Source organism: Capricornis sumatraensis, chromosome 1 (genome assembly GCF_032405125.1).
Source record: "Capricornis sumatraensis isolate serow.1 chromosome 1, serow.2, whole genome shotgun sequence".
Classification (NCBI taxonomy): Eukaryota; Metazoa; Chordata; class Mammalia; order Artiodactyla; family Bovidae; genus Capricornis; species Capricornis sumatraensis.
In genome coordinates, this window is record NC_091069.1 from 73689100 (window position 1) to 73704963 (window position 15864).

At 38.3% G+C, this 15864-nt stretch overlaps 1 protein-coding gene across 17 annotated transcripts in view; it reads left to right on the forward strand.

The window, feature by feature from the left end:
* Window positions 1-15864, forward strand: part of NRXN1 (neurexin 1) — a 1215464-nt gene that overhangs the window by 530425 nt on the left and 669175 nt on the right. For all 17 annotated transcript variants that reach the window (XM_068971240.1, XM_068971223.1, XM_068971278.1 and 14 more), the window contains one exon: window positions 14064-14502. In XM_068971240.1, the coding sequence (XP_068827341.1) occupies window positions 14064-14502 (439 nt within the window). The remainder of the gene's footprint in view (window positions 1-14063; window positions 14503-15864) is intronic.

The following is a 15864-nucleotide window of genomic DNA, read 5'->3' on the forward strand; positions in this document are numbered from 1 at the left end:
AGAAAAATTTATACACAAATGTATAAAGTTAAGTAATAAATATTTAAAGTGACAATGGATTTATCAAGTCTCTCTTGGTGGAGGATTTTCTAAGCTAAAAAGTGATAAATACAATAAAAAAAATGGTAGTAGATGGAAATGTTGATGCTTTGGCCTATCCAGAACACTGGCACACAATGTCACCATAAGACAGTGGGGAAAGGACAGACTGTGTATAATAAATGGTATTCATGAATGCAGTGAACATATACTAAATGGTGCATTATATACTAATGGCCAACCCCTTCAGAAAAATGTGAAATTAAATGATGGAGGGAGACTCACTGAGCTCAAGAGGGTAGAGACACAAAAGAACGTGAGCTGGTTAACCTATGCATAACATTTGGTGCCAGGATTTTATTATTATCAGTTTGAAGCTACCATTTTTGGTTGATGGGAAGAAAGTTTCCCTTGGCAGGGGGCGGGGGGTGGGGAATGTGGCTACCTTCTCCTCATTGAGACTGGCACACGATTAAAAAAGTCTTTTGGATAAAGCAGACATGCATTGCCCTTATTAGCAGCATCTGCTGGCTTGGAATAGAAGCTTTAAACCCTAATTTACGGTGTGTTACATTCTGCAAGATCATGAAAGACTGAGGTTGAAAATGTCTTCATCACTTAGTTGCAAAATAACAGTAAACATTGCAAGTTTATTGTTTCTAGTTAACTTTTTCAGTGTCTTTCTAACTTCCATTAGTAGGAGAAATAACTGCAAGATGTTTTCCCCTCAGGACTTTTATTTTTATATTTGAGCAGGAGCTTATTGTGAAGCTAATGCAGTTTTAAAGTTAGAATTGCCTTTAAATCAGTTACGATTCCCTTTCTGCCATATTGCTGAGAAGACAGCTGCTCTTCATTTGTAATTGCTCAAGGGCCTCTGATGAGCCTGCGCCTATGGGATAAATGGTTTGTGGTTCTATTTATTTATTTATTTTTAGCAAAGGTTTTTGAAAGAGCCCTGAACACTAAAGTTCCCAATCCTTGCTCATGATCAGAGCTTAATGCTAACTGGAACAATCCCTTGGTTTTTCTGAGCCCTCAGTTTGCCTGTGTGAATGCTCAGTTGCTCAGGCAACTCAGTTGCGTCTGACTCTTTGTGACCCCATGAACTGTAGACCATGGGGCTCCTCTGTCCTTGGGATTTCCCAGGCAAGAATATTGGAGTGGATTGCCATTTCTTCCTCCAGGGAACCTCATTGTACTCATCTGAAAAAGAGGATCCATCTAGTTTTCACCTTTTTTTTTTTTTTTGAATCAGCATGTCAAATCTCATGTTACTGACTATTGTGCTTCATTTTATATATATATATATTTCTCCCAAAGACATTACTGAGTTACTGAGTCTTTATTTTGAGAAAAAGAGACATTCCTATTTAATGGAACTCTTTCCACATTTAATGGAGTAGTTTTGCCACATACCCATATGCCACTAAAAGCTTCATTAAATAGAGCTGTTAACCCAGGGACATCACAGTCTTTTAGCTCCGCTTTTAACCCCTACGGCTAACTTGTACAGATGGCATCCACTGTTGACTACTGAATTGAGGTAGTTTACTGATGGTGGAATGACGGAAGGACAAAGCAAGAGGATTTTTCTTTTCCTTCTTTTTATGAATAAGATGTATTTGGTGATGCTTATTTGGAACTAAGCAAAAAAAAAAAAAAGGTTTCTTTCCTTACATTGCTTAAACAAAATATTTTTTATCTATATTTCAGCTAATTTTTGGTTTCAAATTAAATAAGTCATATGCCTTTTAAAAAAATTCTTCACCATTCTGTTTTTTATTCTTTCTAATACAATTCAGGATTTCTTTTTTAAATTTAATTTAATGTGTTTATTTTTGGCTGTGCTGGGTCTTTGCTGCTGTGTGGCCTTTTCTCTAATTGCAGAGAGCAGGGTCTACACTTTAGTTGCAGTGGCTTCTCTTGTTATGGGAGCACAGGTTCTCAGGCATGCAGGCTTCAGTAGCATCATGTGGGTTCAACAGCTGTGGTTCCAAGGTTCCAGAGCACAGGCTCAATAGTTGTGGCACACAGGCTTAGTTGCTCTTCAACATGTGGAGTCTTTCTGGATCAGGGGTAGAAGCTGTGTCTCTTGCATTGACAGGTAGATTCTTCATATGTCTTTATTGGGAAATGATGTTATTGGAATCTATTTTCATGTTCCATAATTATTTTATTATTATTATTATAAAATATTTATTTTGGTGTGAGGAGTGTTGATTTAGTCAAACATTTTATGGGCATATCATCTCTAAATAGGATTAAAAAATGGAAAAAATAAAACCCCAAAACCAGCAATTCCTACTCCCTCAAGCCCCTTTTACCTTTCAAAATGCTTTATGTAACTCTTCTTAAGACTGAGTTTCCTCAACGTGAAGTCCTATTTTTAAAGAGGTATGGAGCTAAACTGTACAGGGCTTGTACATCTCCTACACTTTCCTTGCCATCTGCTACCCTTTCTCGGAGCCGCTCCAAATACACGAGTCCCTGCACCTGGCTGTGTATCTGCCTCAGTGGATGTGTTCAGGTTTTAGATGAAAACGTCAATGGTGTGACATTCTCAGAAAAGCTAAAATCCTATTAGTCCCTTGATCAGTTAAAAAAATAAAGCAAGTTCTCTGCTAGGGTCTTTGTGTGAGAAAGCCACTAAAGCGTAAGAAACTTGATCTCAGGTAGATGATAGGATAATAATGAATACAATCATTGAAAAAATGTGATCATCACACCCCTTGCCTTTACTTCTTCTTATAATTATCTCTTCCTGCTGGCAGGAACACTGAGGGGAGCCTGTTTTTTGTTTTTGTTTTTAATCTTAATTGTAAGACCTTTTTTTTTGGGGGGGGGGTGTTTTAACCCTTCCTTTGGAACGTGCTAAACGTATATAAGTGCTAAAATTTGTTTTTAGGCCAAGACATTTTGACCCAAGACCTTGAGTAAGACTATTTGTATATTTTAGCCAAGAACTCTCTAATTTCTTAAATTATTAAATATTTGTATTTGATATACAAAATATTTGTGTTTACTATGGATTATTATATTAGATATTTATCTTAATATAAATTAAAATTATTTAATGCATATTAATGTATGTGTGTTTATTTTGATGTATATGTGGTATATATACATCATGGGCTTCCCTTGGGCTTCCTTTTGGCTCACCTGGTAAAGAATCCGCCTGCAATGCAGGAGACCTGGGTTGGCAAAATTCCCTGAAGAAGGAAATGGCTATGCACTCCAGTATTCTGGCCTAGAGAATTCCATGGACTGTATAGTCCATGGGGTCACAAAGAGTTGGACACTTTTGAGCAACTTTCACTTTCATCCATATATAATGTCTACTTATCTATTAGAGATGTACAGTCTATTTTAATATATGTGTATATTTTTTCTGGACATCAGTGATAGCAGATTTAATGTGTATTATATTTAAACATTTATATTGGGGAATGTATACTCTGTGTATGTGTATGCATCCACGTATAGTTTATACATCACCTGTATATATATGTGTGTGTGTGTGTGTGTGTGTGGTAGATATTCAAGATAAACTAAAGTGCTTTATTCTCAGTGGTCCAAGATTTATTGGACTGAGGGTGTGCAAAGGGAAGTGATTAAACTAATCTTCTTCAATACCTTGCCTAACAAGCACTTATTTGATTCAACTGAAAGTGCAGGGATTGAAAAATCATTTCAAAATAATAAATAAGTTAATGTTAGGGATGAAACTTGTGATGCAGTTCATGTCCTTTTCCTAACTGTTTCTTATCTAGGTCTTGGCAAAACAAATGACATTTATCCCTTAGTTGCCTGAGGGGTCCTTATACTGTTTGTTCACTTACTGGCTAACTCTTGGTTGTATTTTGAAATGGCCATATTGTTGTAAGTAGATGCTGCATAGACAGATCACAGATAGGAGAAAAGAAGAATTAAATTTGGATGTTGGAAGTATTCTTTTTCTTAATAGAGTAAAAATAGTAAGTGCATTTAAATGAACAAATAAAAAGTAAAACTGAAACAGTCTCAGATTAATTCTTAAACCTCCTGAACTTTTAGAATATATTCAATCATCCCTATCCATGAGTTCTGTACCCAGAGATTCAACAAAACAAAGATGAAAAATATTCAGGAAAAAAAATACCAGAAAGTTCCAAAAATCAAAACTTAAATTTGCCATGCACTGGCAAAATTTACATAGCATTTACATTCTATGAGGTATTACAAGTATTCTAGAGATGATTTAAAGTATATGGGAGGATGTATATAGCTTCTGTGCAAATACTATGCCATAAGAGACTTGAACAACTGTGGATTTTGATATGGGGTCTGAGGAGGCCTTACAAATAGCTGTGAAAAGAAGAGAAGCAAAAAGCAAAGGAGAAAAGAAAGATATAAGCATCTGAATGCAGAGTTCCAAAGAATAGCAAGGAGAGATAAGAAAGCCTTCCTCAGCGATCAATGCAAAGAAATAGAGGAAAACACCAGAATGGGAAAGACTAGAGATCTCTTCAAGAAAATTAGAGATACCACGGGAACATTTCATGCAAAGATGGGCTCGATAAAGGACAGAAATGGTATGGACCTAACAGAAGCAGAAGATATTAAGAAGAGGTGGCAAGAATACACAGAAGATCTGTACAAAAAAGATCTTCATGACCCAGATAATCACGATGGTGTGATCACTCATCTAGAGCCAGACATCCTGAAATGTGAAGTCAAGTGGGCCTTAGAAAGCACCACTACGAACAAAGCTAGTGGAGGTGATGGAATCCCAGTTGAGCGATTTCAGATCCTGAAAGATGATGCTGTGAAAGTGCTGCACTCAATATGCCAGCAAATTTGGAAAACTCAGCAGTGGCCACAGGACTGGAAAAGGTCAGTTTTCATTCCAGTCCCCAAGAAGGGCAATGCCAAAGAATGCTCAAACGACTGCACAGTTACACTCATCTCACATGGTAGTAAAGTAATGCTCAAAATTCTCCAAGCCAGGCTTCAGCAATATGTGAACCATGAACTTCCAGATGTTCAAGCTGGTTTTAGAAAAGGCAGAGGAACCAGAGATCAAATTGCCAACATCTGCTGAATCATCAAAAAAGCAAGAGAGTTCCAGAAAAACATCTATTTCTGCTTTATTGACTATGCCAAAGCCTTTGAGTGTGTGGATTACAACAAACTGTGGAAAATTCTGAAAGAGATGGGCATACCAGACCACCTGACCTGCCTCTTAAGAAACCTATATGCAAGTTAAGAAGCAACAGTTAGAACTGGACATGGAACAACAAGGTGAATTCGTTCAGTCATGTCCAACTCTTTGCGACCCCACAGACTGTAGCCTACCAGGCTCTTCCATCCATGGGATTTTCCAGGCAAGAGTACTGGAGTGGGTTCTGGTTTCAAACAGGAAAATGAGTACGTCAAGGCTGTATATAGTCACCCTGCTTATTTAACTTATATGCAGAGTATATCATGAGAAACGCTGGGCTGGAAGAAACACAAGCTGGAATCAAGATTGCCGGGAGAAATATCAAGAACCTCAGATATGCAAATGACACCACCCTTATGGCAGAAAATGAAGAGGAACTAAAAAGCCTCTTGATGAAAGTGAAAAGTTGGCTTAAAGCTCAACATTCAGAAAATGAAGATCATGGCATCTGGTCCCATCACTTCATGGGAAATAGATGGGGAAACAGTGGAAACAGTGGCAGACTTTATTTTTCTGGGCTCCAAAATCACTGCAGATGGTGACTGTAGCCATGAAATTAAAAGATGCTTACTCCTTGGAAGGAAACTTATGACCAACCTAGATAGCATATTGAAAAGCAGAGACATTACTTTGCCACCAAAGGTCCATCTAGTCAAGGCTATGATTTTCCCAGTGGTCATGTATGGATGTGAGAGTTGGACTGTGAAGAAAGCTAAGCACCAAAGAATTGATGCTTTTGAACTGTGGTGTTGGAAAAGACTCTTGAGACTTCAAGGAGGTCCAACCAGTCCATTCTAAAGGAGATAAGTCCTGGGTGTTCATTGGAAGGACTGATGCTAGAGCTGAAACTCCAGTACTTTGGATACCTCATGCAAAGAGTTGACTCATTGGAAAAAACCCTGATGTTGGGAGGGATTGGAGGCAGGAGGAGAAGGGGACGACAGAGGATGAGATGGCTGGATGGCATCACCAACTCAATGGGCATGAGTTTGAGTAGACTCCGGGAGTTGGTGATGGACAGAGAGGCCTGGCATGCTGCAGTTCATGGGGTTGCAAAGAGCTGGACACAACTGTGTGATTGAACTAAACTGAACTGAACTGAAGGGAGGAGTGTTCTGGAACCAATCCCTTGCAGATATCGAAGGAGGACTGTGTGTCTATATATGTATATATATTTGTACATATTATATCCTAAAAGACGTAACTGTTTAAAACCCACAGAAATAGAAAAATAAGGCCCTCTGCTTATACTGGGTTTGAAGAGACATTTTATAGTCACGTGAAAAAATCCCTCTACTTAATTGTGATATTTCATTCATTTAAAGTTATTTTAATCAGGACAAATGAAAGCAAAGGTACTATTTTGTTTTCTTTTTTTTAGACTAATCCATGTAATTTATATCAAGGTCATCCCTTTGCATGGTAGCAAGTGGCTATATCTCTTAACTTTGCAACTATCAAAACCTAAGTGAAATTTCCTGCTGAGACAAAAACAAAGTTTGAAATTAATGTCTTTAGATATTTGAACACTGAGTATTTGACATGGTCATAATAAAAAACATTCAATGAGCTTGGTACCTCTAAACATTTATTGATAAAATTGTATAATATTCCCTATCTCCTAGGATACTTCTGAGGAGTAAACGTAATATGTCCATGCATCTCATAATATGACCTGGCAGAAAGTAAACCCTCCATAAATCTGAACTGATTCTTCTTGAAGTGGAGATGTTGGTGCTGGTGGTTGTGGTGATAGTTTGATTCCTGAAACTCCTTTTTATGAGTGAAAGTGAAACTCCCAGGATCATCAGTTTCCTGTGTAAACTTCCTGGCTGAGAAATCTCATCTTTAAAGAAAGCCTTTGGTGTACTTTACAATAGGGCTATCAGAATAAAAAAGAAAGCCCTAATCTGCTTTGACCTCTTTGATCCTGCTGGTTACAACTTATTAATTACTTTAATGCACTGGCCAGTCATCTACCATGTGTCTTGTTAACTATTACCCTTGTTATTACACTTATATTGTACAACTCCATTAATTCACCGTAAGAATGATAGTACTGTTATTCATAATGATAACCACATAAATAAGAACAGCTGCTATTTATTTTAGTACTTACTCTGTGCCAGGCCCTGTTCTTAGCACATTAATTGAGCTATTATTCATTTTTTACAATAACCCTAATGTGGTAGATATTATTATACCATTTTACAGATAATATTGAGTCTCTTAAAGGTTGAAGGGCTTCCATAAAGTTACAGGATTACAAGAAGGGGGGCTGGAATTCTCTCTGAGATCTGACTTGAGAATCAGATTCTTAAACTGCACTTGTGATTAAAGAGAAAAAACAAAACTTAGATTACAAGGAGTCATTCCTGTTCTTTCAAAGAGGGCCCTGTCAGAGTCTAGATCTCTGCATAGAACTTCAACTCTGACTACAGCGCTCATTTCACAACCCCTACTACTCTGATAGTTAATGTATGAAAATCCTTGATCAATGCCTGTTAATTTATTTGAGCACCATTAAGATTTTTAAACTAAAATATATTGATAACAACAACAGTAGAAGTCATAATTTGAGTGGCAAACATATTTTAATGATCTGCTTATTTCATGCATGTATCCTCATGTGGAAAGAGATTTATGTATCTGCCAATATCTTCAACATCATCTGTACAAACATTAGATAGATAGAATTCTTGAGGCATGTCTGTGTACCTAAAGATGTGGTGAACATTCTCTTTACTAATGGATTAGAGTTTGACCAACCTAGACAGCATATTAAAAAGCAGAGACATTACATTGCCAACAAAGGTCCATCTAGTCAAAGCTGTGGTTTTCCAGTAGTCATGTATGGATGTGAGAGTTGGACTATAAAGAAAGCTGAGCACCAAAGAATTGATGCTTTGGAACTGTTCTGTTGGAGAAGACTCTTGAGAGTCCCTTGGACTGCAAGGAGATCCAACCAGTCCATCCTAAAGGAAATCAGTCCTGAATATCTTTGGAAGGACTGATGCTGAAGCTGAAACTCCAATACTTTGGCCACCTGATGCAAAAAACTGACTCATCGGAAAAGACTCTGATCGTGAGAAAGATTGAAGGGAGTAGGAGTAGGGGGACGACAGAGGATGAGATGATTGAATGGCATCACCAACATGATGGATATGAGTTTGAATAGGCTCTGAGAATTGGTGATGGACAGGGAGGTCTGGTGTGCTGCAGTCCATGGGGTTGCAAAGTCGGACACGAATGAGCAACTGAACTGACAGACTAGAGTTTGATACAGCTCAGAAGAGGGAACAATATCTTGGCATCAAAATCACAACCAGGAGATCCAAACAAAGAGAAGGAGCAATGGGGCATCTTTTACCTCTGCCCAGAATTGCAGATACTGAGGGAAAAAAGCTCAAGGACTTAAGGATTTAACATTCCTTTCCTTTTGGGGGGTCTGATTTATAAATTCCTGACCTTCAACGTGGGATAGCTCCTCTACGCCCTCCTGTGCCTGCTGCAGCCACCTCTCCTCGGGCTGTTCTTCCTGGCCTCGGGCGTGCCACCCGTGGCCTCGGGCTGGGGGTGGCTCCTCAGGGTCACCACCCCTGGCCTCGGGCACGAGGTGACTTCTCCCGGCCGCCCCTGACCTCCGACACAGGGTGTCATGGAACAACAGACTGGTTCCAAATAGGAAAAGGAGTACATTTAGGATGTATATTGTCACCCTGCTTATTTAACTTCTATGCAGAGTCCATCATGAGAAACGCTGGACTGGAAGAAACACAAGCTGGAATCAAGATTGCCGGGAGAAATATCAAGAACCTCAGATATGCAGATGACACCACCCTTATGGCAGAAAGTGAAGAGGAGCTAAAAAGCCTCTTGATGAAAGTGAGAGAGGAGAGCAAAAAAGTTGGCTTAAAGCTCAACATTCAGAAAAAGAAGACCATGGCATCCGGTCCCATCACTCCATGGGAAATAGATGGGGAAACAGTAGAAATAGTGTCAGGCTTTCCTTTTTTGGGCTCCAAAATCACTGCAGATGGTGACTGTAGCCATGAAATTAAAAGACGCTTCCTCCTTGGAAGAAAAGTTATGACCAACCTAGATAGCATATTCAAAAGCAGAGACATTACTTTGCCAACTAAGGTCCGTCTAGTCAAGGCTATGGTTTTTCCTGTGGTCATGTATGGATGTGAGAGTTGGACTGTGAAGGCTGAGCACCGAAGAATTGATGCGTTTGAACTGTGGTGTTGGAGAAGACTCTTGAGAGTCCCTTGGACTGCAAGGAGATCCAACCAGTCCATTCTGAAGGAGATCAACCCTGGGATTTATTTGGAAGGAATGATGCTAAAGCTGAAACTCCAGTACTTTGGCCACCTCATGTGAAGAGTTGACTCATTGGAAAAGACTCTGATGCTGGGAGGGATTGGGGGCAGGAGGAGAAGGGGATGACAGAGGATGAGATGGCTGGATGGCATCGCGGACTCGATGGACATGAGTCCGAGTGAACTCCAGGAGATGATGATGGACAGGGAGGCCTGGCATGCTGCGATTCATGATGTTGCAAAGAGTGAGACACGACTGAGCGACTGAACTGAACTGAACTGATTTATAAATTAAGAAACTGAGACAGAGAGAGGTTAGGCAGCCTGACTTAAGTAAAAGCTTTGTGTTTAAACTGAGTCTATCCAGACTACCAAATTTTCGTCCTTCTTTAGCCCATTTATTTTTCCTGCCTTTTTAAGATTATTATCATGATGAAATAAAATACTCAGTGACTGTCCACCTCAAATTTCAAGCCTAAACATATAAAAACACAAATGTATTCTTGCTTATTTGTGAGTGACATTTTAAAAATTCTAACAAACATTGAAAGAAAGGAAAAAGATCATCTCATAGCAATGTGTGGAAATCATATGGCATCTAAAGCAAACTACAAAAGAAGCCCAACAAATAAATAAATATGTCTCTGTTTCTCTGGGGCTTATGTTATCATTTCATGAAGCAGGGAAGTGAAATTCAACATTTCGAATTACTCTTTAGAAAAACTTAAAATCAGTATCCCCCCAGAAATTTTGATTCTGTAAGAAGATCCAAATAAATGTGTAAAAACATCAACAACTTTTAAGATGATAAAGTGTATGAAGATTTGTTGAAACTATTAAATGATTACAACTTTAAACAGAAATAAGAAAAACATATATGAATAATAATTTGTAGATTGAAGACCATAGTATCTCAGAAGGAAGCAAAAGAAAAAAAAAAGAGAGAGATTTGGAGTGCTTACTGGCCACTCATTATTATTATAACTGAACTATGTTCAGTGCATTTTAAGAGTAAGTCTAGCCCCAGAAAAGTATAGTATATGAAATCTGGGTGAGATGAAGCAGTTGTATAGGTCTGAGAGCCATCAGCCTGCCTATCCAATATCACTCTTCTGTCTTCTAGAGTTGCCTTTCAAAATATATGAAATGAGAAGGAAAGAAAAATCGTGCTCAAGATAGTTCTAGAAAAATTATTTCACTACTGGAGAATTTTAACTCGTGTGTTTTTACTATGATAGCAGTTTCTATCCCATAAAATTAGTTTGAAGGTGATAGGTCAGCTTGCCATTTGTAACTGAACATGTATGTAAGTTTTCACATTTTTCTAGGGAAATTGGCTAAAAATTATAGCTAGTTATGATATGGGTCCATAATACCACATTCTGTTATTTTTTAACTGTACTTGTAAATATTGTTATTAATAATATGTGAAGTAGGTTTTAAAAAACGAAGAAAGAATATTATTCAACTGTCAGCAAGTGTTTATTGAATATCTGCTCCATGCCAAGCACTGATCTTGTTGCAGGGTTTTTGCCTGCATAGAACAGACATTCTGGTGGAGATTAATTTTCCCATTTTGGGTGGAGGGCATAGTGCATGGCTAACCCTAAGTATTGTGATCTAGGGGATCCTAACGTTTCTTCTCCATCTCTCTGAAACTTCCTGAATCACCAGGGCACCCCATTCACTCATGCGATTTTAAATCTCTCACTGAAATTCTCACTTAGAATTGCCCTAACCCTACATATTTTCAGCTTTCTGGTAGCTGATGTGTGGGACCCATGAGACAATATACCCCACCTTATACACACTTGCTCATGTCAGAAACATCCAATTCCATTGCTATAGTTCTATTTTATGGTGATGTGTTAGCATGGATCAGCATTATCATCTGCATCATTTGGGTCAGAAAATACTCATTCCTGATGAATGTCAGAAGAATCTCCACATATTAAGATATAAATCATCAGGAAAAATGAACAAAAATTAGGCTTAGGTAGCTTGAAAATCACGGTGAGAGGTGATAAAACTTAGAAAATCTGCCATGGAAAGCATTATATCCAATTCTAAAGATTCCCTTGTGGCTCAGCTGTTAAAGAATATGCCTGCAGTGTGGAAGACCTAGGTTCAATCCCTGGGTTGGGAAGATCCCTGGCAAAGGGAAAGGCTGCCCACTCCAGTATGCTGGCCCGGATAATTCCATGGACTGTATAGTCCATGGGGTCGTGAAGAGTCAGACACAACTGAGCTACATTCACTTTCACTTTTAAAGATTCTCAGAGAAATCAACCTTATATAATCTTTCCCAAAGGTTAATAAATAGTTCTTTCTCTTTTCAAGGAAGTATATTAAGAATTAATCTAATTCTTTTTCATTATAGCCTTAGTGCATTTCTCTTTTGCTGTCAATGTGCTGTGCTTAGTCATTCAGTCGTGTTCAACTCTTTGCCCCCATGGACTATAGCCCACCAGGCTCCTCTGTCCACGGGGATTCTCCAGACAAGAATACTGGAGTGGGTTACCATGCTATCCTCTAGAGGATCTTCCCAACCCCGGGATTGAACCCAGGTCTCCTGCATTGCAGGCGGATTTGTTGTCAATAGATGTTTGTTAAACCTTTATACATTTATGTTCAAGGAATAAGGGATATAATATTTTTTATAATAATCCTTCTTCAAGATAAAGATAAACTGAAACACCAGGAGTAGCATTGAAATATGTGATATATTTATTTGGCATAATTCATCTAAAATATACCAATTATATGAGTGTGTTTAATTTCTGAACATTTTCTCATAATTAATTAGAACTCATATCTTTGTGTCCACTGGATGATAATAAAGAGATGATGATATTTATTATCATACAGTTTGATGTGGTTGATATTATTGAGATCTTACAATGTGCTTGGCATTGTATTGATTCCCTTTTAGGTAGATTTTATCACATGCATTTCCTTCTTTAATTATTTTAACCATCTTCAAAAGTGTTGGGGCTTCCAAGGTGGTGCTAGTGGTAAAGAACCTTCCTGCCAACGCAGGAGACATAAGAGACATGGGTTTGATCCCTGGGTCAGAAAGAACCCATACCAGTATTCTTGCCTGGAGAATCCTGGAGAATCCTACGTCCAGAGGAGCCTGGAGGGCCTGGAAGGTTACAGTCCATGGGGTCACAAAGAGTCGAACATGACTGAGTGACTAAGCATGGTCGTAAAGTATTACCTCTCTATAAACAAGTCTTGGAGATGAAACTCAGGGAGTCTGAAACCAGAACTTGCACTTTTACTCACTCTGAAAAGTGGACGTTCATTAACAAATCCTATCAGGAAATTTATCAGCCATATTATTGGCTCAATTACCATGGGTTTAGAAGAAATAACAGCTGTCTTGACCTGGTTAACTTTATAGCACTAATCAGACACAGGCTTATTTATTGTTATACAAGTTTATTTTTATACATGGATAAATGAATTTAGAAACTGACAGTGTTGGCTTGCTGTGAAATTTCAGGTGTCTTTGTAAAAATAATTAGATAGTTATCTGGACATAGATAAATAATTTATCCTTAAGTCAGCATCACTTACATCTTTTGGAAATGTAATTATCCATGGTATGGATTTTGTAGAGAAAGGATGTGAATCTCTCTTTATCCTTATGTCGGAAGAGCTACAAATTTATTATGGTGATGTGATAGCAGCTGCATGATGTTGTGAGCCATTCTGGAGAATTTGTCCAAAGTGCCGTTTGGAGTCCCAGAAATGCAAGGGGACTATTAACAAACAATGAGAACTACCCCACCACTTTGGTGAAGTGCCTTTGGAAATGAGGGTATAAGGCAAACTTTGTTCCATATCAGTATACATTAAGAGTATTGGTTATATAGACTGAATGGATTTAGGGAAAACACCAAGTTCCAGAGTTAACTAACATTATTCAAACAGTTATTAATGCAGGGCAGGGTAAGAGAGAACTTCTGAATCTTAGTCATATTTTATAATTTTTCTGAGAAAATTTAAGATGTTTTCTATCTCAATTGTGATTTTACAAAGTTAATATATACCATGGAAGTGATGCTATATTTTAGGGAACTGGCATTTGAAAGTATTTAATTTCAAATATTTCAGTGATGGTAAAACTGAAAAACCTCAGCATATTTAATAAACAAAGCATAATAGCCAACTAACAAAAGCAAATGCTTTAAGTGCAAGTCTACACACTCTTGAAATAATGAAATTTCTATACAGATTTATTCAAGTTATTTGAGTTAGCTACAGAGACTTTGTGTGAGTGTGTACATACATTATTTGAATGAAATTAGGTTATAATAGTTCAACGAATTGATACCTGGATTTTATTTTGCTGAAAAAAAATATCTTGTACATCAAAAGGCAGTAAACAGTGTGTGTCTTTTCAGGCTCTACTTGGAAGTTACATGAACTGATAACAAATTTGAAATATTAAAATACGGGCACAGTTTCTCACTATTATCCTCTCCCTACAGGTTGTGTATAAAAATAATGATGTAAGGCTGGAATTATCTCGACTTGCCAAGCAAGGTGACCCAAAGATGAAGATCCATGGAGTGGTGGCATTTAAATGTGAGAATGTTGCAACTTTGGACCCAATCACCTTTGAAACCCCAGAATCCTTCATCTCTTTGCCTAAATGGAATGCAAAGAAAACAGGCTCCATATCCTTTGATTTCCGTACAACGGAGCCAAATGGCCTCATCTTATTTAGTCATGGCAAGCCACGACACCAAAAAGATGCCAAGCACCCACAGATGATAAAGGTAGACTTCTTTGCTATTGAGATGCTGGATGGCCACCTCTACCTCCTCCTGGACATGGGGTCAGGTACAATCAAAATCAAAGCCCTGCAGAAGAAGGTGAATGATGGAGAATGGTATCATGTGGACTTCCAGAGAGACGGACGGTCAGGTAATTTATCAGTTTTTCAACTGTTTATCTGTTAGAACACCATTTGAAAGGAATTAAAATCAACTCGTATTAAAGAGTTCTTGCATTTCTGTCTTTAGGGGAAAGGAAATTGTTATTATTTCTGTTTCACATCCTACAAGAATCAGAAGGAGCTAATTAATTGTCATAGTTGGGCATCAAACCCCAAATGCTCAAAAAACTTCAAGAACAGCTTCTTAAATGAACATTAAATGGATAATCAAGTGCCAAATCTTGCAAGAATTTTATCCTGAGTTTGCAAATGACAAAACTCAAGGTTCTTATGTTCCCAATTATCTCTTATATCATTGGATGTCTAGAGGTGCCTGAAGTGGCAAATATGAAATCTGGGAAATATAATCATATAATCCTTAGTTTAATACAATATATATAAAATCCTTCAGTTAAGTTCAGTCACTCAGTCATGTCTGACTCTTTGCGACCTCATGAATCGCAGCACACCAGGCCTCCTTGTCCATCACCATCTCCCGGAGTTCACTCAGACTCACGTCCATCAAGTCAGTGATGCCATCCAGCCATCTCATCCTCCATCGTCCCCTTCTCCTCCTGCCCCCAATCCCTCCCAGCATCAGAGTCTTTTCCAATGAGTCAACTCTTCACATGAGGTGGCCAAAGTACTGGAGCTTCAGCTTTAGTATCATTCCTTCCAAAGAAATCCCAGGGTTGATCTCCTTCAGAATGGACTGGTTGGATCTCCTTGCAGTCCAAGGGACTCTCAAGAGTGTTCTCCAACACCACAGTTCAAACGCATCAATTCTTTGGTGCTCAGCCTTCTTCACAGTCCAACTCTCACATCCATACATGACCACAGGAAAAACCATAGCATTGACTAGACGGACCTTAGTTGGCAAAGTAATGTCTCTGCTTTTGAATATGCTATCTAGGTTGGTCATAACTTTTCTTCCAAGGAGTTAAAGTGTCTTTTAATTTCATGGCTGCAGTCTCCATCTGCAGTGATTTTGGAGCCCAAAAAAATAAAGCCTGACACTGTTTCTACTGTTTCCCCATCTATTTCCCATGAAGTGATGGGACCAGATGCCATGATCTTCGTTTTCTGAATGTTGAGCTTTAAGCCAACTTTTTCACTCTCCACTTTCACTTTCATCAAGAGGCTTTTTAGTTCCTCTTCACTTTCTGCCATAAGGGTGGTGTCATCTGCATATCTGAGGTTCTTGATATTTCTCCTGGAAATCTTGATTCCAGCTTGTGTTTCTTCCAGTCCAGCGTTTCTCATGATGTACTCTGCATAGAAGATAAATAAGCAGGGTGACTATATACATCCTTGACGTACTCCTTTTCCTATTTGGAACCAGTCTGTTGTTA